This window comes from Pseudopodoces humilis, chromosome 3 (genome assembly GCF_049639895.1).
Source record: "Pseudopodoces humilis isolate 2021_Gansu_Grassland_sample_001 chromosome 3, ASM4963989v1, whole genome shotgun sequence".
Taxonomy (NCBI): Eukaryota; Metazoa; Chordata; class Aves; order Passeriformes; family Paridae; genus Pseudopodoces; species Pseudopodoces humilis.
The window spans coordinates 26,401,624-26,423,229 of NC_142202.1; the positions used below are offsets into that span (position 1 = coordinate 26,401,624).

The following is a 21,606-nucleotide window of genomic DNA, read 5'->3' on the forward strand; positions in this document are numbered from 1 at the left end:
CACAATTGTTTTTAATAAATAGAATTTACGTACATCAATACTGGGACTCTTTTTTTAGATGCACTTCTCTGTGCACTTTTTTGTCTAATACCTTCACAAGTCTTAGTGATTTCTGGAATAAGTAACTATGGGGAATTAATTGCCCCTGATAGGCTTTGAGGAATTTTTCATTTTACTCTTAACTTATGCAATAAAACAATACCTTTCATAAATATGTTCAGTATGAAATCCTGAAAATAACATATATTCTATTTGTTTTCAGCTATTTGAGAGTTTATTTGCCATTGATAGCTAGTGGTAAAAGTGTGAGAGTAGTCACATTTCTTTTGAATATAACTCCAGTTCTGAATTTGAATTCTACTTTTTGAAAATACCCACTTACCTTCTTCTTTAGTGAGTATTCCTGTGGCAAATTAATTGTGTGAGTGTGTGAAAATACCATGGTAAGACATGGAGAACAAGAAGAATGTAGACACAGTTGCAGTGTAATGCTTTTAAAAATTCAGATGGAATTTCATTCTTATTTTGCAGGTTTTGCACAAATTGCTTGGAAAAAACTTCATAAAGCCCAGAGCCATGTTCCTCATGCCTCTTATGCAATTCAGAGTTACATGAGCCACATACATTTCATGTCTGATCTTTATGTACAAAGTAAATATTTCAAATGTAAACAATATAAATAGATATATATGTGTGTCTGTTTGTTAAGTCCATATCCCTTTCCTTTTAATGAAATTCCGTAGCTACAGGTTGTGGATTTTTGTTTGTCTGCACTTAGCAAGTACTTGGTTTACAAGTGAAAGTCCCTTGCATTTACATAGACCTTTCTTTCCCTATGTCTATAAAGTTATTACAAACGGTGTAGGTGAAGGTTGCAGTGACTTTTTCAACTGGGAGAAAGAAAACTGCTTAGTGTCTCAGTAGAGCTGATGAATAAAATACATTTTTTTATATATATATATATATATATATATATATATATATATGTTATAGAAAAGTTTACCTACATTGAAAGGTGGTATATATCCCATTTGGAATATATTAATGTATTTAATGATGTATGACTTTGTCATTTTATTGCTTTACTTTGCAAGTCAAATAGCTGTTCTATTTCCAGTATCATTTAATCTCAGACATGGGCAGGAGGAACACAAAGCTCATTTTCAATGTATCAGGTGTGCCTCCTTTAAGGATCACCCAGCTAATTACTAGTTTCCGTGACATAAAGAGAAAAAAGACAGAATAAAGAAAAATGTTTATTCCAATTCCCTGAACCTATACATGCCTGAAATATGCTACTAACATGGAAAATGTGAACACTGCAGGTTCAAAGGAATGACCCATGGAGAACATTTTCCGTTGTAGCCTAGAGTGTTTTTTTCAAGTAAGTGGTCACAGATAGTCACTGTTGTGAGTGTCATGAGGACGGCAAGTCAAGGACTCTCCAAGACTGTCTCTCCTAATACCTCTTGTCCCAGAATATGCACAACTGCACTTTGTTGGCCAACTTTGCTGAAGGAGTGGGGTGTTTTAGACTTAGAAGGGAAAATCCTGGTGCCATTGAAATAAAGAAGAGTTCTGAGGTGGGTTTCTCTAGAGATTGGATTTCATATTTTGCATAGTGCTCTCAGTTCCATATGGCTACATTAGGAAATCTGAGTTGCCAGTGTTGAGCTCAAGTGTTTTGGATTGAGAGCTGTTGGAAGCTTTACCACAGATTTTTAAACATGAGTGTAGCCTGTATCACTTGTAGTGATGGAAAGAAATTGTTAACTTAGATTTGAAACACTGGGCTGTGTTTGGGGGAAGTCAATTAAATCAGTTAAGTCTGACTATGAAATAAGATATGATTATGTTCAAATCCAAGAGGAAACAACCGTACCAGCTACTATGCCAAAGCCTTTTTAAAACCAGTCGTAATCTCAGCTTCCTGCTTTATCATCATACTGCTATTCCTCCACCTGTCAAAGACTGTGAGTCTCTGGGACCTCATTTATAGTACTGCTTCTGTGGCCTCTCCTAAACTCATTTATATTTCTTGCTCCTGTAGCTTCTCTCATATGTTTCTTATTATTTGTGTGAAGTAGCTCGTCTTTTATTTCAATCATTCCAGAAAATTCAGCCTTGGGATGGGCGTGGGGGGGGCAAATTGGAGGGGAAGGAGAGCACCTTTTATTTTATTGTGCTTTTTTACCATTCACCTTATTTATATTTTTCTTCTCAGAAAACCAAAAGGGATGTAAATAACTTTGATCAAGACTTTACACGAGAAGAACCAGTATTAACACTAGTGGATGAGACAATTATAAAACAAATCAATCAAGAAGAATTTAAAGGGTTCTCTTATTTTGGAGAAGAGCTACTGCCATAGACAACGTTAGGCTGACGGATGAATGATGCTACAAGAAGTAATGCTGAAGAGATCATCAAATTACTGAGACTCAGTAGATGGAGAACTACTTCTTTTACCCTGAGCCCATATCCCAAGTTAAAGTATATATTTATTGTATTTTTCCTTTAATTTTCTGACCTGAAAGCACTCTTAAGTTCTGTCTCACAAAGCAATGCAAAATAATTTTGTATCAGAAATTGTGGATGTAACACACTGCCATATATTTGCAACTTTTCTTTTATTCCTAAGAATAGGAATTTCCAGAGGACAAAATTGCATCTTTTCCATAAAAAATGAATCTATGCTATTGAAAGCAATTTAGCAGATCACATTCTGTAATCATCATATATAATTAAGCTAAGAAGGTGAGAACTGTTTCTTCTGTAGTGGTAGTTATGGTGAGATCTGTACTTAGATGCCCTTTGTAAAGCAAAGTCTGCCTTCATGGAGGTGTAATCCTCAATTATTAATTTATTGTGGAGAGGTACAAACTATGAAGTTATCGTCAGACAACTTTCTTCCAGAAAAAGAAGCACATCAATTAAAGCTTTCAGTGAATTTCCTCGTACAATATACAGGAAACTCTTAGGAATAAGAGACAAAAAGCTAACTGAAATTTTATTTAAAGCAAGAAACAGATGCTACATGGATAGATATTAAAGGGCTAAAGAATAAAAAGCCTACAGTATTTTAATTCATCTATACATAGCCATTTTACTATTTTTTAGACAATTTGGTGTACTATCCATGTTACCAAATTAAATAACCTTTTAAATGAACCAATAATGTGACGGCAAGCTTGCAAATGTTTACAGTTAATTTTTCATAAAAAATTAATTATAAACATTATAAATTTGCATTTTCCATAGTAGCTAAGTTGGTAAATAATTTCTTATTTATATTTATTTTCTCAGCAGTGTGTTGCTTTTGCACACTTATACAAAACCATAGTACTACTGTGTATGTTGGGTTTTATGTTTAAAGTCTAAAGAGAAATCTGCTTTTAGAAGACACAAAATAAGGCTACATGTGCATTATGTGGAGATGTGTTAAAAAACTGAAGATCAAACATTCACAAACTGACATTATTAAAAGTTGTAAATTGATATTTTTTTGTGTATGAATTGAAATGGTAACTCATGTGGACAATATTACTAATGTGAAGTTACCTCCTGTAGATATGCTAACAGTGTTATGTACTTATATTTCCAGGGATACCCTGTGATTTGGTTTTGGTTTTGATTTTTTTAATTTTTTTTAATATTTTTGTTTGTTTGTTTGGGTTTTGATTTGGTTTGATTTGGTTTGTTTTTTTGTGTGTGTGTATATGTATCGCTGAGGTAATTTTATTATATATTTTACTGGACTGAGTGAGCGGTCATTGGAATCCATTTTAATTGTTGCACATGGATTTCCAGCTGCACAAAAATACATATACTTGTGATTGGCAAAGTGGCACTAAAGAAGCTTTTTTGCCTTTTGTACAGGTGAGATTTTGTATATAGTGTTTGCTGCAAGGCCTGTGGAATTCATTGAATATAGAGGTATCAACTGCTGCATGTTCAGGCATACTATTAAAATGTTAGTCTATGAAAGAATAATTATAATAATGTCCATGTGCAATACTCTTGTATGTGTATTGGTTCAAGTTACTGTCAGAAAGATGAGGTTTTTGTTATAAAAGATGTAGACATATATTAAGCTATACTAAATCTCTTGTATAGTTCTCTTCAACTCTATTATGACATGATAGAGCTCAGAAAGAGAAAGGAATGTTACAAATTGTGGTGGACAAAGTGTGAATCATTGGCTTTAAGAGATAATCTCAGTCTCAAGCAGATGAGTTAGTTTGTGTCAGTTTTGTGTCTGGCTGCTCATAGCCTGTTTTTGATGACACCATTCAGTTCCATTTTGTTTTGTTTTTAAAACTCAGGTGTAATTATTATGTATATTCTTATGATTATTTCAAAATATTAAATATTATGATATATCAATTAATGTGTTGTCTGGCCTACAAGTGTAATAAGGATCAAGCCTTTAGTTTAATTTAATTTATCTTCAGTAATCTTTTGTACTGGGAAAAGACTAGCTTCTGGAGCTGAGTACCAGCACAGAAACATCTTAACGATTGCATCATCTCAATGTTTAAATTTCTTTCTCTCTTAGAAATATATTGTAGAGCTGCCCATCAATTTGTGTCTCGCCACTGGCTCTGTTTATTTCTCATCACGGTTAGCTTTTGACATCCAGGCAAGAACTGATCATAATGCTAAGGTGTTCTTTTCCATGGGTGAGTAGACTGCTAGGAAGGCAAGTTATGAGATCGTGCACTACTGTTTGTCCAACAAGAGGCCTTTACACAGAGCTCTGAGCATTTATTTTGAAGGAATAAAAGTATCCCATAAAGCTATTGTGCACAAGCTATGTAGTCTGTATTTCCCTTTCTAACATGAAGATAATTAGCAAATGTTCGTATGTCAAGAGGCCTCAGTGCCTGCAGTTTTGGGTAGGATGCTAAGAGAAAAGTGAAGGAGATAGAAACTATTGCATGGGCAGATATTTCTTCAGTATAAGTAGTTTCATCCTCTGCCTTGGGTTTACATCAGAAGGTCTGTCTGTTACCTTGAACATTTTTTAAAGGTAACTCTTAAAAAAGGACATTCTGTTATGTTTCTGCCTGTTCTGTAGAACCTTTTCTGTTCCTTCTTTGTAAAATGAGTGCAAAATGCCAAAAATATTACTAATAATAATTATAAAGAACACATTGTTTCTTGGTTTTCCTCCCATTTAAAAATGGAAATACATTTTTCTCCATAGGGTGAAAAATAATTCTCTCCAAAAAGTTTTAAAAATTACCTCTTTTTAAATTATGTGCAGAATAGTTCTAGCTAAATATAAAATGCATTCAGTTGGGGGGTAGGTTTTTTTTTATTGTGAGGATTTATTTGTACAGAATTTTTTTCTTATGGATGTAATTTGAATCTCTTGCCACTCATTAGTGTTATTTCATCATAAACATTATTACTGTGCCAAATGTACTGTATTCAAAAGGATGTGAATGTGTATTGTTTTGGAACCTAATAAATACAATGATGTTAAATCTTATTTTTTTCCCCAAAGTTTTCCTGAGTATTTCCTAATGAGGAAGAAAGAAAGACGAACATGATACAACATCCTGTTGCATGTTGTACAAAATTTCATGAGCTTGTCTTTTAGGAGTGGACATTTTGCAAAGGAAGGATTTGCTAAGAAGAGCCTCACCTGTGAAGCACTAAACAAGAAAAACACAGGTAACAGTGTGTGATCACTATTTTGCTTGGGTAATACAACATTTACCTCAAAAACACCATGCAGGTGAATTTACATATTATTTCTGCTTACTGGCTACATCACGGTCACTGAGTTCTGACTGATCACAGCAGTGCTTAGCTGAACTGTTAAAACTCATTTCAGTAGGGCATTTTGAGTACAAACACATTGCACTGCTTTAGTCTCTCATTGGATTGAATAGAGGGATTAATAGTATGCATAAATTTAGTTAAAGGTCATAGAGCTTATTAAATTATTTATTTAACTTAATATGTAAATATGACATTGGCTGAAATATTTTATTATTTCATCATATTTCAATTTGCACCTTAAATATTTTCCTGTTCCATGGTCTGAAACTCTTAACTTCAGTAGATCAGCTATCAACATACTCTGGCAGTAAAGCCAGTTAACAATCTCCAGTTAGTATACCAAAGCAGTAGGTATATTAACTAGCTTAAAAAAAATAAAAAATAAAAAAATTGTAGTTGCATTTTCTGATCAAATTGCAGCTTTTGCGTAAACATCCACTTTTTACGCTGAGTCTTCTCAAAGTTGCTGAATGTGTTTGGTGCCTATAAGCATATCCCAGTTCCTGTGTGTTGACAGCATTAGCATAATCATTGTCACAGATTCTACCAGTTAAATAACAATGTAACTTGGATTTTCTGGTTGTGTGTTGCAGCCTTAGAAGCATATGAAGGCTTAACTTCATCTCACAAACAATAAACATCACTGGTTTCCAAACAGATCAATTCATATCATGTTTTCTTGTAATGCTGTAAAACTGATGTCTATTAAGAGCAATTTTTATCCTTGCTGATGGACTGCAGAATTTGGGAAGACAACAGTCTTTTGAGTTGCAGTCTCATTGGCTATCCATGCTGTAAATGTGGCACTAAATGTTCAGGAAGAGTCTCGCCAGGAAGTATCTGTCTGCTTCTGTGGCCTTCCAGAGACAGGGGCTGTCAGATCATTCATTTTACAATCAAAAAGATTTTTAGCCTCCTGGTAGTCTAGTCAGTTACATGGTGAAATCAGTTTGAAGCTTTCTTTTGATTAATTCCAATAATCAGTTTTGAATAATCTCAACTTCTGGCATGCAAAACATTCTGTGGAAAAAACTACAGAGCTCAACTATCAATTCTGTTAAAAATTACCTCTACTTGTTTATTCTAATAGACACAATCATAAGTCTCTTTTATGCTGCCTGGGTCTTTATTTGAAAGAGGATCAATCATTTTTTTGCTATTCACCTTTTTCATGCCACTCAGAATTTTATAGGTCACTGATACATGACTCCTTAAATGACTGATACATAAATGGCTCCCTCAGCCATTTCTCTTTCAGACTGAAAAGTATTGCCGTGTCTATCAAAAGGCTACATAAAGATGCATCACATATTTTTGGTCATCTGTATCAAATTCCAGTGAATCTTTTCTAGTTCTACTGTATCCCTTTTGAAGACAGGGAGTAGAATTACATGTAATTTTCAATTGTGGATGCAATGTGTATTGCTACAATGACTACTGTGTTCTGTTTTGTTTTCGTTACATTTTTTTACATTTTCTTTTCTTAATCCAAGTTTGTTCTCAATTATTTCACAGGCTGTCCCTGATTAGTGTCAGTTGTAAATCTAATATGCATGCTTTCTGTCTGATCACCAGTCATAAAACAGGTTCTGTCCAGGACACGATGAAAATATGTTAAACAGGAATTTAGCAACTTGCAAAATGCTCCTTGGTGCAGCCTTCCCTTTTAGCAGTAAACCTTTGATGGTCACCTTCTCAGTATGGTTTTCCTGTTGTTTTCATACTCCCTATATTATAGCTATGCTTAGACTGTCTTTCCCTAGTTTGCTTATATTGAAAGCAACAAATATTTTTCCAAAATCAAGATACAGGACAAGCTCTACTCCCTGTCTTTCAATACAAGCTCCTACTGTGTTCTGGAGTTCCCCTTCTTTTGACCTGTTAGCTACAGTGAAGGGGAGAAAGATAAACATTTTCTTAGCACATTGGGAAAGTGCACATATGGGCCATAAGAGTTTCCACTCTGTCTTTCCTTTTACCTCATCATTGCTGTAGAATCAGGAGATTCTACAAAGAGCAACAGCCTAAGTTGAAACTCAAATTGCCACTATAAATATTGTGAAATGATTATGCAAGACTGTCCAAAATTTGGAAAAGCATTAAAGAACTTTAGCATTTGTACACAGATATTTAATCCTCGGAAAGAAATCAATTAGGAAGAAAGTCATTGACCTGGCGTCTGTTACTGATCTGGATTGAGAACTGAATTGGGAATTGCATGTACTTGTCATCAGCATTCAACACTACCAGTTTGATCTAGTGTCTTGTGTACTGAAGGAAGCAGCTTGGAGATAAGGCTTGTAGTCACATCAAGAGTCAATGCTGGGCTGAAGCTCGTCTGTGCAGATGGACACTCTCATTCCTCCAGACCTATTAAGACAAAATGTTACTCAGAGGTGCCTTGCGTCTAGGATCAGTGCCACAGAAAGGAAAGTAAGGAACAGAAGTCCTGCTTTTGGGCTGCACAAGCTGTTAGGTTAATTGGGTCATCTTATGTAGCTGTACCCTTGAATATGAATTGGCCAGATAGTCCTCAAGTGACAGTAAATGCACCTCTGCTCAGACATCAGATGGTGACTGTTCCAGACATGAAGAGACTGGAACATCAACATGAACAAATGTGTCTAAATGTCAGAAATGAACTTGTTACTTGCACTTTCCCATAGCAAAGAAATGAGTACAGTTGCATAAGAAACTCCTTGGTTTTCATTGACACAAGTGGTTTGGAACTTGAAACTTCAAAATTGTGCAGAGGGAGAGATAATATTATGGCCATTTTGCTAATAAGCAAACTGAAATGGTGGTGATTTGCTTTCTATTATGTTAGTATAAAGTCAGCAGAAGTCCTAGGAAAAGTATGTGGGTGAAGCTCATCAGTGCCCTAATTGTCCTGGTGCTTCTAAGCACAAGGTGTTTTCAAAACTGTGCTTTGGTAAATATCTGCTGGTGGTCTCCAGTGAAATGGCATCATGGCTGCTTGGAGTCCCCTTCATTCCTCTTTGCAGTCAACAGTGGTGTCCGCTCAGGTACAATTGATAAATTGATAAAGGGCTTTAAGCTAACAGAGAACAGTTTTAGATTAAATATTGGGAAGAAATTTTTTACTGTGAGGGTAGGGAGGCACTGGAAAAGCTTTCCAAGAAAAGTTGTGGATTCCCCATCCCTGGAAGTGTTCAAGACCAGGTTGGATGAGGCCCTGAGCAACCTGGGTCTCCTGCCCATGGCAGGGGATTTTTAATTAATCTTTGAGGTACCTTCCAGCCTAGGCCATTCTGTGATTCTGTGCATAAGGGAGATGGAGGGGGTTTTGTTTTACAATAGGATAAGCATTTTACAGAAATGGTCACATCCAGGCAAAGTTTGAGAACCTCTGTGTTCTAGGAAAGCTATTTACTCGGAGTCTTGGTGCATTAAAAAAATGTTTTCTGTTAATTTTTGGATAATGAGCAGTGAGAAGCAGACAAAGGTATCAGGCCATGGAGGCACGTTTTTCTAAATAATGATATGGTTGATTAAGGTGAGGAGATTGAGGTCAAAGAGATTATGCAAATCTCACTTAGGTAAATGTTTATGTTACGGCAGGGATTACTGTCTTGTTTATAAGCAAACTTAAGACCTTTAATCTTTGCTTGCTGTAATAATGTGGAGACATTTTTCTTTGATTTAATTATATGTTAACCCCTTGTGTGCTAGTGCATAGCAGCTGCACCTTCATTATCCTTCTGTAAAGGATAGGAACTTGACTTCTTAGATCTTGAATTCTACTGGATTGAGGCCTGTTCATGGTTTATGATGCTGCTCTACCAAAGTACAGGGTTGTATGAAATCCCTCAAATACCACCTTCTAGCTGCTGACCTACACCCCTGGGTAATCCCAAGATCCTCCTTGAGTTGTCTTGCTGGTAAACTGGTGTTCTAGAGCAGTGTTTATACCACATTCCTCCAATTTCAAATATAGGGGCAACTTTTTAAGCAGTTGTCATCTATGTTCGGGCACCCTGAAATACAGTCTATGATGTGTGTTCCTATTGAAAGCATCTCGGCTCATAGAGCGCCTTCTAAACTTGTTGGTGTGTTCAGGCTATCAAATATGGATCAAGAAGTGCTGATCCAAAGTCCACATTACAGTGATTTCCTCTTGTTGATTGCATTGTCATCTTGCACTATAGATACAAGATTGCTGTGACCATACATCCCATTGCACATCACCAGTGCTGACTTGGTCAGGCAGCAGCTGCACAGATACTGACTTTAGTGGGAGAAGAAATGGAAAACTGTGCAGAACATCAATATTCTGACAAGGTAAAGGGCTGCAAAAGCAGCATGAAACCATCGATTTTTAACACCACCAGACAGAATCTCCTTTCTCTAGAAGGAGTCAGCTTACATAAAACATCCTCTCAATACACCCCTGTGTACTATCAGCCATTAGCCTCCTAAGAGGCCTGCACCAGGTGGTGAACTGCCAAGAGGCTCAACTCAGTGACATTTTATAATTTGCTTGCTCTGTAATAAAAGCAGCACACTGCAGGAGCGTTTTGCACTGGGTAATATTGCTGCCGTCATGTATTTGGTTGATACACTGATAGATGAGCTCCATCTGCAAGACTTCAAATGTTACTGATGTTTTTTGTTCTTGTTAATTTTCCTGCCTGTATTGGAAGAAGAGTCTGGGTGATGAAGAGGAGTGGAGAGTACTAATTTTCATTTACTAAGCTGTCTAGAAATAATTTGAACCACCCACACAGCTGAATAAGATTTCAGAGCCAGGGAGGTTATCAACACCAATAAAAATGCAGTTGTCATGTAGTTTAGACACTGCATAGGGAAAAGCCTTCTGATGTACTACTCATGCAAACTGAAAGTATTTCTATAACCTCTGACCCTGCTTGTAAACAGCAGATTCCAGGAATTCTGCTGGAAACCATACATTACTAAGGCAAAATTTTACTTAGCAATAAACATGCTTTCTTCTGAAAGAATCGGGAAGTGGAAGAATGCAAGACCTTGAGATGCACTGCTGATTGTGGGGAAATCACTGAGGCCATCTCCTGCCTGGCAGCTGGGAAAACATCTATCCTTGCAGAGCTCCTGGTGGAAATCTGTAAACCAGACATGGCTGTTGTGCATGAGCACCTCATTAACATGATATCAGGCCAGCACAGGCGGTCGTGCAGTGCCAGGGGTGAGCGCACATGCCATCAAAGCTGCCTCTGGCATGAAATGGGAAGTCATCAGAGGAATTCAAAAAACTGAGTGTGACAACAGGATGGACATTTTAATGGCAGCTGGAGGGTAGAGAAGCAAGTAGGTGAGAATGGGAAAGACAGAAAACACAGTAGCAGTCCAAAATGAATAGTGGCCTTGGATCTGGAGAGGTTTCCAGTGATCAAAGAGAAGATTGCTGAAAGGTGATGGAGGAGGAAATGTGAATTTTGCATAGGAGCTAAATGTAGGAGGGAGCGAGTAGAATTCAAAGTGGATGACTGTACTTCAAGGATGTGAAGCACAGGCTACTTTTAGAATAACTAGCATGGCTCCTCTTACCTCAGCAGTGCAGTGTCATGTTCAGGTATCAACCTGGCAGCTGAGGGAGGGAATTGGCAATCAGCTGAGAATTCAACTGGCTGCTGATTACATCGCCAGGAGTAAAGAGTGATCTGCTTTAAAGCTCATCCAAGGTTGTTCATACACAGTTTGACCTATACTGGAGGCACATCTAAATAAAACCCCAAAGGCTGTTGTGTCCATGGAGAATAGACCATGTGGTCTATTCCATGAGGATTACAACTCTGCCACCATCTCCTTTCCAGAAGTACATTAATGGGGTTCTTGCATTCAGCTTTTTCAAGAGAAGGACATCATTTTTTAGTCCAGTACAATGTTTCTGAAACACTGCAGAAAACCCAAGTTTCATAGCAAACAGGATAAAAATGTAGGGCAGATAGCACAGTAGGGTTTTGTCCAAAAGAAAAGTGGAGGTGGATTGTTCTACCATAAAATAGAATTAATCTGTTATTGGTGGTGTATATTGGTGTTGTGTATGTCAACAATCGGGTAAAGACTTACAACGCCAGTTTATGGCTGTTAGCCCACTGCCATCATGTTGCTGCCCCAAATGGACACACTGGCTGTTTTCAGTGTTGTCCTTCGTGTGTATTTAGCTATGCAAGAAAATCTTTTCATCTATTAGAGGCACTAAAGCAAAACAAGGCAACAAAACCCCAAATATGAGATCTATTTAATAACTAATTCATTTCTGTGTAGATGATAGAAATAAAGGCAAAAGCAAGTATTTTTTATTTTTCAGAATAGAAAATTTGCTTAATGTTACTGGTAGATCAAGGTGACAAAGGGGGTTACTTTGCAAAATCTTGGTTTTTTTTTAGTCCAGAAGGTCTTAGTTACAGTGTGCTGTGATAGCTAAGTCAGCCTGTCAGTCCATGGTGGCTGAAAGAGGTGAGGATGTCCATCTCTCCCTGCTCTCAGCCATGTGATCCCAGCTTTGTGGGCGCTGTGAGCTGGGCCTCAAGTCTGCTAGATGTGCTAGGTGCTGAGCTCCATTCCTCCTCTTTGCTATCAGGTCCCTGAAACTCTCTTAAGGGAAATGGAGTAGATCTGCGCCCACTCTCATATTTACAATATGAAAAGCCTATCTAACACACTCCCTGCACAAAGAGGGCAGTCACCCTTCCTGCCTCTTGGAGTTTCCTGTTTGCACTGCTGGCTTTGTGCTGGCTCTGGCAATTCCTTGTCTCTTTTGAGGCAATCCAGCTTGCTAACCCAATAGGAAACAACTCACTTTTTTCATTAATGGGGACTCTGCCAATTTAGAAGGCTAAATTAGTTCATAAAAAGGTCAAGTGCATGCCAGACAACTGAAGGCGAGTGGTGTGGCTGTGGAACTGGGAATGCCAAGGTGGTAGAAGAAGGAAGGACTGTTCATTGGGGTGGCAGAAGTAGGCGCTTCAAGTCACCTTACCATTTCTTAGCTAAACAGGCTCAGTGGATGCCATTGCAAAGGTGAGAAATAGCTAAAGAACAATCCTATGCTGCAGGAAACCATGCTGATGAGTCAGCGAGGTGTTATCCTTTCTTGGAATGAGTGCTTGATAAAATTTGGTTTGATAAATTATAGGATGCAGTTGCTGAAAATGTAATGGTTCAAATGTAGCAATTGAAATGAGATATAAGATCAAGTTCTTGAAAGGCAGATTAAACAAAAACAAACAAACAAACAAACAAAAAAAAAAGCACTAATAAGAAACCCCACAGTTTTCAGAGGAAATTCTAAAGTAAATTAAGTTAAAATACAAAAGTTAAAATTATTCATCCAACAAAAGTGAGGAAAGAATTTCCAGTGGTTGCAGAAAAGGGTGCCTTGTCTTCGGCAAGCAGTCTTTATTACCTCCAGGGCAGTAACCACTCTTTTCCCACTTGAACAGGACACCACCCAACTGGGTGTGACTTACCAGTGTAGCCCCTTCACACTTTGACCAGAATCCAGAGTTATGCTGGTGACTGTGTGACCACAGGCACACATCCCTGCTGCCCTTGACAGTCTCACAAAGGGATCTTACAGCCTTGCAGAAGTGGAACAGATCAGAACCCGCACTCCTATCTGTTGGCTGTGTAAATAATAAATTATGGGGACAACAAAACTATAGCGTTTTAGTAAATGAGGTTTGTGGCTGAGTTTTTTTCATAAACTCATAAATCATAAATTTGATTAATTTTCAAAGATAGAAACTCCAGGCACACGTCATAGATCAGTTTGTACCTCTGCAGCAATATTTAAAGAACTGAACATGCTTGGTGTTTCACCAAAAGAGACAATGAACTAGCGGTTACTTTGCTGAAACTTTGTTTTGCTTCTGTAATATCCATGGGCCGGGATGGCGATTTGCTAACCCTTTGCAAGCCATCAGCCCAAAGCTCAGCTACAGGCTTGGCTAGTATGATGATAGAAGGTTGGGTCCAATTGTTTCAAGCAAGAGAACAGAGCCCGGTCTGTGAGGTGCACAGCATCCTCAGGTCTCAGGAGAAAACAGAGTGCTCAAATTCACTGGAGTGGAGGCATACAAGATGTGAAATTCAATGCTTCAGTGAGCTCTGCAAAAGTACCAAGCTATTTTCAGCCCATTCTTCTCAGCAATGTGTAAATTCAGAAGTTAAAAGTACTCTGTCTGACTGTTTCTATGTGTGCCTTGCTTTGGGTTTTGTCCATTTCTGGCTATTTTGCCACTAATACTATTAATTTCTTTTCAACCTAATTTTGTCCCTTCCCTGTCCTTCTATTTTTTTCCCTCCAGTTCTTGTCAACATCTGGAGATTGAGCTGTTGAGTAACGTTTCATCTTATGTTGGACAGTTTTACCTGTTGACACAGTGCTTGCTGTGGCTTTGGCTAAGATAATAGAATTTGTTCAGTGTCATTCACAGCAAGAGCAGAGAAGAAATTGTTTCATTCCAGGAGCACAGAACAAAAATGTTACAAGCAAAACCAAGTAAATGTAAACACAGAGAACTAGCCAGCCAACATTTAATGGAGGTGAAAGTCAGGATGAATTTTCTTGGCTACCATTATCTGCCAAAACACACCAGAAAGAGCAGACACCCAGTGTTGTACTTTGAAAGTTTCAAAATTTGTGATCCAACTTTTAATATCCCCCAGACTGTAAATCACAGCTCTTCTAGCCTGCAAAATGATACCAGCTGACTGCAGGCTCAGAGTGAGCAAAAAGAGTTGCATCAGCCTCCAAAAACAGTACAGTAATTCATCTCTTGAATTTAGCAAAATGTTTTAATAGGTACAAACACAACGAAAAACATTCTGCCTTGTTTTGCGACCTCACACCCCTTTTATTCCCCACAACCCCTTTTCCTCCTCACTGCAAAAAGTAAGTACATTAAAGGAAAACAGATTTACCCAAATTACAATCCTGCATGTGTGCCAGGCAGTTTTCATGGTACTGCAGTCAATAGCATGTGCTCTTGGAACACACCACTTTGGCTATCAAAGAGAGATTTGATCAGAAGGCTAAGGGGTGTTCTGAGCAGCAACATTTGTCCCTCGGTTTACTTTGAAAGCTCGTTTCCATCTACAATAAAAGGAGCGATACACTTTTGTGCAACTGCTACCCAACACCCACAATGAATGATTATAAATGAAAGGAACTACTGATTCACTTAGTCATCTTCTCTCACAGATGCCCAATGACCAAACACTAACTGAGTCTTTGAAATCTTTTTTAAAGTAGATCTATGCAAACAGGAGGGAAAAAAAAATTACTCCAAGTACTTGTGGTTTTGTTGGTAGCTGCTGTGACTACTGATCAGTCCTCTGCTGTTCTTTGGAGATGAGAGATGTGTTTCGAGATTCACAGTGGAGAAAAATGAACTGGCCTCAAAAACTTCCCCCTAAATTAAGAAATCCATATTGATACTGCAACCACTAATGAAAAAAAACACATGAGGATTTTGTTCTCTTGATGGTACTGTATATAATGTATATAATGGAACAGGCCAGATTAAGTATTCTGCTATGGTGATTGCTTAAACTTATGACTTTGGGACCCGAAAGTCTCAGTCAAATTCACTTGCCCCAAGCCCTGATGTACTTGTGCTGTAAATACCAGAACCCTTAGAGAAGCAGCTGAGCTTGATAGAAAAGGGAGTGTTTCAACCCCTTCTTCCCACAACTCCTGGAATAAGGTCAAGACTTCACAACTCTCCTTCTTTCTTGGGACTATGAGAGGAGGAAAATCCTGATTTCTTATCCCAGCACAGGGGAAGATGAGGAGCACCCTGGCACTTGGTCTGCTGTTTTTAGATGACTGGTGACTGTTTCCCTGATGGGTCACTCATGCTACTCCTTCTGCCAGTTTGTGCTGCTGGTAGAAGCCCAGCAGCTGCTTCCTTTACAGGGTTTGAGTGTTTAGGTCTGCCTTCCTTGCATATGAATCCTTCGCTCATGCCTTGAGCTGAGGGAGCCTGGAGCAGGACAAGGTCAAGTACCTGCCTGCTTCACAGGGGCAGGTCCCCAGCAGAGCTGGGCCGCAGGGCCAGTATTCAAAGTACTGGTGGCAATCCTGCACTGAAGAATAAAGGAGAGATGTGCTTGCTAGAGACCTGCAACCTCAGTTGTCTAAGTGAGGCCCTTAGCAATGTTGTTGGTGCTTGGAAGCATCTAGACAAGACTTAATTGTGTCTTACCCAGTGAGTTCTTGGTCATGTCCCCTTTTATTTTTCTCACCTTCCTGTGCTTTTCTCTGGCCAATTGAAATTTGAAGGCTATAAAAAGAAGGAATTTTTTACTAGGATCTAGAAGTGCATGATTTTTCCTCTCATTGTGAGTATTAACATTGCTGATATCCATCAAATTTACTTGCTGCTTGACATAGTGTGAATATATACAGCTCTACTGAGAATAGATGAAGTGACAGATGATTTCATTGTTGGGTGTACAATAGGCATAAGTACAATGGAAAAGAAGGACTAGCATCAATTATGGTGATATGTTTTCAAAAACATGTTCTGTCATCCTTTTATTTTGTGTGGTATGCAGTAATAATTAGGATAGCAAAGTGAGCATCTGTTTGGCTGCTTTGCAGTGATTCAGAGTAGCTGCTTCACCGTCTGCATCATCACCTTCCAGTGTCTGACACTGCAGTGAGTGTCTTCAGAAGCCACATCTTTCTATTTCTGAAGTAGTGTGCAAAGACAGCAAAGGAACTGCTGATTATATGAACCAAAATCTGGCAGTCCTTACTTAGGACAGCTTACTTCTGTCCATGAAATGTCCACAGCATTATCCACACTGGAAATAACCTCAGGTCAACTTTCTATGCTCTCAGTTTTCTCTCTCCAAGTTTTTTCATTACTCTGACATGACCTTTATGTGATGTTTCATGCCCACACCATACTGTGGCAGTATGTAATACTGTACTGACCATTCAATTACTAACCTGTAACTGAAGAACAATCTTTGCATCTCTGCTGAATTTTACTTGTATTCCCAATACAAATCAAAATACAAAAAACTGCTCCAAGCCCAGATATGATTCATGGGTAGGTAATAAAGTACCACAGCTCCCTTGAAATAGTAATCTGTATTCTCTGCTGATAGCCATATTTCCCAGCAGCTCAGGATCCCACCATGGGGGAACTACATTTTTAGGTAACATGGTGGTTGCCCAAAAGTCTGTTTCTAATCTCAAAAGAAAGCAAGCAGGTAGAAGAGAAAAAGCAGATGAAGGCATAGAATGGGCTGTAATTGGAAATGTAGATTCAAAGCCAGTAGCTGTCAGCATACTGCAGTGCTCAATGTACATTACACAGAGCTGAGAGGGATGTTGAAGGTGGTGTTTACAAAACAAGAGTTGATTCCTCCTGTAAAAGGAAGTCTGGGAAGATACAGCATCAGCACAGGAATCAGATTTTAGTGGGCTCATGTTTTGGTAGGAGAAAGATCACAACAGGAGAGGGGAGCTAAGGCATGAAGAGCTTTCGGAGAAAAACCAGAAATGAGGCTCCATTTCCATTTCTCTCAGTGTTTAATTTTCTCCCCAAATGCCCTGTATGCCACATCACCTTATCATATTGTGCTCTCTAGCCTATCTCACCACCACCATCCTATATGCTAAGAAAAATTTTTGTTCCTGGTTTTACATTCAATTCCTTAATGATTTAATCATTCAACCTCTAAAAATTAAAGCTGTTTCCCTCCTTATGCATCACTGCTGTACTCGGTGTTTTTTACTACTGGTAGCAATTTTCCTTGTAGAGGTGACACCTCTTCCTACATGTGGAGATTACAGGGCTATGAGGAGCTGTGCCAAAGCCATCAGCAGCAGCTGTGGCTAATGAGGGATGTGGTGTCCATGAGAGGCCCTGAGCAAGTCCTGTGGTGACATCCTCAGTGTAGGAGGAGGTTTGGTGCAATCTGATCTGATCCCTGTCCTGGTACTGTCTGCAGCAGGAATACAAATAAGACAGCAAAAACTGCAGTTGGTCTTTGTGGTGGTGGTGGTGGTGGTGGCGAGGATGAATTTAAAGTAAGGGAAAATATTGTTTGTACACATGAATACTTCATGCAGGATCCAGTAAAATCCATCCTTTGTTGGGAAAGATGACTTAATTTTGGAACCTGTCAGGAGAATTCAGTGTTCCCCTGTAAAATCCTGATGTATGGGGTATTTTCATGCTACTACATATAGTCTACATGAGCATTCAGGATTTCCAACGCTTTTCTAATATAATAAGTATGAGGGTTCAGAGCTGTCTGTAACACAATTGTTTCTTGTAGAATTAGGCTTTCTTTCTTGTTGATCTTTTTCAAGCACATGCACATATATGCATGTTTCCCAAAAAAAAAGACCAAATTCTTATCTTTGCTACATACAAGGTACCTTGTGTTTTGTGAGCTCTGTGGTAGGGCAAAATATGAAAATATGGTAAAAATTAGGCAAGTTACTTTATTGTTATGCAATGAAATTAATTTACTGATATATTATAACGAAATCTCACGTGGTACTAAAAAATTCAAATGTGTGAAGGCTTCACAACACTTACAGCCTCCAGTCTCTCAGTTACAGGCAACTGGCTTCCCATTTCACTTCACTGTGTGTTGACACACAGGGTTATTTTTAACTGTTCTTTTTATCTGAAAAGTGAAATTAAGAGAAGCTGGTGAAGACTGAATTGCATTTCAAGAAATAGACCTTGTAGTGAAGTATGAAGGTTTGTTCCTTGATCTCAGCTTCTGGTTTGCTACACAACTTGGGTAAATTCCTATGTGTGTTTTGGATCAGACTGAGCCCTGTAAGTCACTCTGTTTTCTATGTTTTCAGTTGTAAAGGGGCAAAAAAGCTATGAGATGGGCTCTTCTGGCACTAAAATAATCCCATTCTTGTCCCTTTCTCATAGAGATGATAAGAAAGCAAAGGAAGAAACAGTAGGTGAGGATTTTGTGGGTTTTAGCAGTTCCACAGAGGCAAAGGGAGGCTGGTGAAGTTGGCAGTAAAGACAAGTGGGATGCCAGGGCTGTGTTTCATCATAACTGTGTGAAAAAAACATTTATTACCAATAGTTCTCTGTCTCTTTGAAGGACTGAAATATAATGAACAAAGGTTCATTTCTATTTATTCTTAGTTTAACTGCAAAGGTTTCCTTTTTGTAAGAGGAGGTGAAATGTTTGATTGTATTTCTGTGGTTATCCTCACAGTGGGTGTAACACTTGTGGTAGATTGCTCTGAAGCATTTACAGTGAGAAAAGACTAAATTACTAGAACTTGGGCTTGCTCTTTATATAGGAGGGCTTCTGAGAGGTCTCTAATTTGAATAACAGAAGGCTTCACACCTTGTCAGAGAACTTGTGGAAAGGAAAAGGAAATTAGTTGGATTGCCTGTCATAGTTCTTGGGGTGGGACAGACAGTCATTAAGACATAAATGAAGCAGTCCTTCTCATGAACCTGTCTTGGGTTATTTATTGTCTGCCCATGCAGTTGCTATTAATGGGGTTTGGTGGACAGTGTCCTAAGCTTCCAGCAGCTGGAGAATAGGAAAAAGCCAGGACATGGGTTTCAGTCCACCCTCTTTTCTTTTTACTGCTTGAGTTTCTTTTAGTGGTGATTTGCACTTGAAAATACGTGGATGGCTTTGTGTAGGAATTCACGTGTCACAGTGACCCAGGGAATTTGTGCTGTACTGTCACTGGGCAGTGACACAGAGGCCATGTGAACTCCTTCCCAAACTGGCCAAGGCCAGCATTTCTGTTACACTGGGAAGCTGTGCAGGACACTGCACTGGTGGGAGGGCTTCTGTAACTGCTGATGCTGGCTTATTCTAGCTGTAAAAGTGGCTGTGGAACTGGAGTCTGTGAGAGAGGATTTACACTCATGTGCCCTGTGTCATGGAGAGTTTATGGATGCAGCCTCTCTTAGCGTTGCACTGCCTGCTCCAAGTTTAGCTTTCTACCAAAATAAGAAAAACAATAAAATGAGAATTTAAAAGGCAAAACAACTTAGATTTCTTTTTCTTGGTCTATGCCAATATAAATGTTCAGCTTCTTACCGTTCTTTTAAGTCAATTCTGTGTATTCTCATGCTTATGAAACAGAATTAACTCAAAGGAAGGTGTAGCTGAGCAGTAGCATTTACTAAATGTCACTAAACATCTCAGCTGTGTGTCTTCATAATTGTGACAGTCTTTGAGATTGTCTTTTGGGAGAATGTTATAACAACATCTTATTCCTTGAAGGACCCTTTATTTTCTTTAGTTCAAGTTTTTTGTTTTTTTCTTTAGTCATTTGGTGGTTTGGATTACTGGTATTTTGTTTGTTTCACCTCAAATTCTTTACTATTTTAAGATTTAAAACATTCCAGTCCCCTAGAGTAAGGCTTCTCAAACTTATTTGGGAAGAAAACTCTGTAGACATCCTTATTTCAAATGCAAACTAGATGCTAGACTGCATTTTGAATATTGCTTATATTTGCTCAACTTTGTGGATTTTGTTTGCTTTACTGAGAGGCTCGTGAGTTGTCCTTTCCCTTGTTTCATCTTTTATTAAATCCTTCTCTTTATATTCTACATCTTTTCATTTCCTTTACCTTTTAGGCAGGCAAGTTTTTCTCTTGCATTTTTTTTCTACTTTCCAAACATCAAAAGTGTAAGAAGTAAGTTAAAATTCCAAACTGCTTTCTCAGTTATTCTTGGGCTACTTGGTGATGGACTTCTATCTTAGTCTCAAGTCACATGGCTCTATGAGTAAGGCCATGGGTGGTTTGTTTGTAGTGTGAAACACTCCTGAAACCAGGAAGCTCATATGTGGTGATTGGAGCTATAAGGAGAACATTCTTGAATTATGTATTCGAACCTTTGGTTTGACACTCGCAGTCTTCATTTTGGTATGTACACACTTTTCTGAACCAGGGCCCCTTCATCCCTTTCTCCCACATTTGTCCATTGTTTGATGAGTTTAAAAATACTGGGAAGTAAAGTAGACAGCAAATTCAGAGGCAGGAAGATCTTTGTCTTTATTGCCTCTTTGTGTGGTTCTGCAAAATAGGACTGGAGTGGCATCAGAGGGCAGGGGGACTTGGTGGGGCCATGGGGCTCTGAGGGGAGACAGAGGGGTTCTCTGTTTACAGTCTTGGCCTGTCTTCTCTATTGGGAGGGCTTTTGATGGGAATAACTGAGAGCTTTATAACCCAGAATTTACCACCTACATCTCCTCTTTTCTTGTCTGGTGTTTGACACCATTTAGGGCTGGTGGCAGTAAAAGTCAGAGGGCAAGGTGCAAGCTGTGGAAAGAGGCTGGGTATACCTTTCCCAGAGATAGCTTGTTTATCTTCCCTTTAATTTCTGTTCCCATTTTACTGCTACAGAGTTGAATTATGGTGGCTGGATCAATCTCTAAATGCTCCCACATTAAAGGCAGGCCTTTCTGATAGTTTTTTTTAACCTGAGTCAGTTCTCACCTGGCTGAATGCACAGCTGAAGGGGCAAATGTGCCACCATAATGTGAATGAAAGCACCAAAGAGCAAATGAAAAAGTGAGGAAAAGAGACAAGAGGCTGCTGAAGTTGGTATCACTGAGAGATGTGCCTGTCAAATCTCAACACAGAAGTGTGATCACAGCAGCAGAGCTCCGTGTGTCATGCTAGAAGCTCACCAAGTGTGTCTCTTGAATGTCTGGAAAAGCATCTGTCCTCCCTTGTCAAGGCTTATTAGCATGCTTTGTCAAGAACATGAGAATTTTGCTATCTTCATCTGACTAGACAAAGACAAAAGTGGTTTTTAAAGTTGCAAAAC

General features: G+C 38.6%; 1 protein-coding gene across 2 annotated transcripts in view; it reads left to right on the forward strand.

Annotated features, from left to right (window-relative positions):
- PRKCE (protein kinase C epsilon) overlaps nt 1-5,497 on the forward strand; it is a 288,604-nt gene extending 283,107 nt beyond the window's left edge. The window contains exon 15 of one of the 2 annotated variants that reach the window (XM_005523392.3): nt 2,225-5,497. In XM_005523392.3, the coding sequence (XP_005523449.1) occupies nt 2,225-2,371 (147 nt within the window). In that variant the 3' untranslated portion in view covers nt 2,372-5,497. The remainder of the gene's footprint in view (nt 1-2,224) is intronic. The other variant, XM_088052704.1, reaches the window with a different exon arrangement.
- Nucleotides 5,498-21,606: the final 16,109 nt, after the last annotated feature.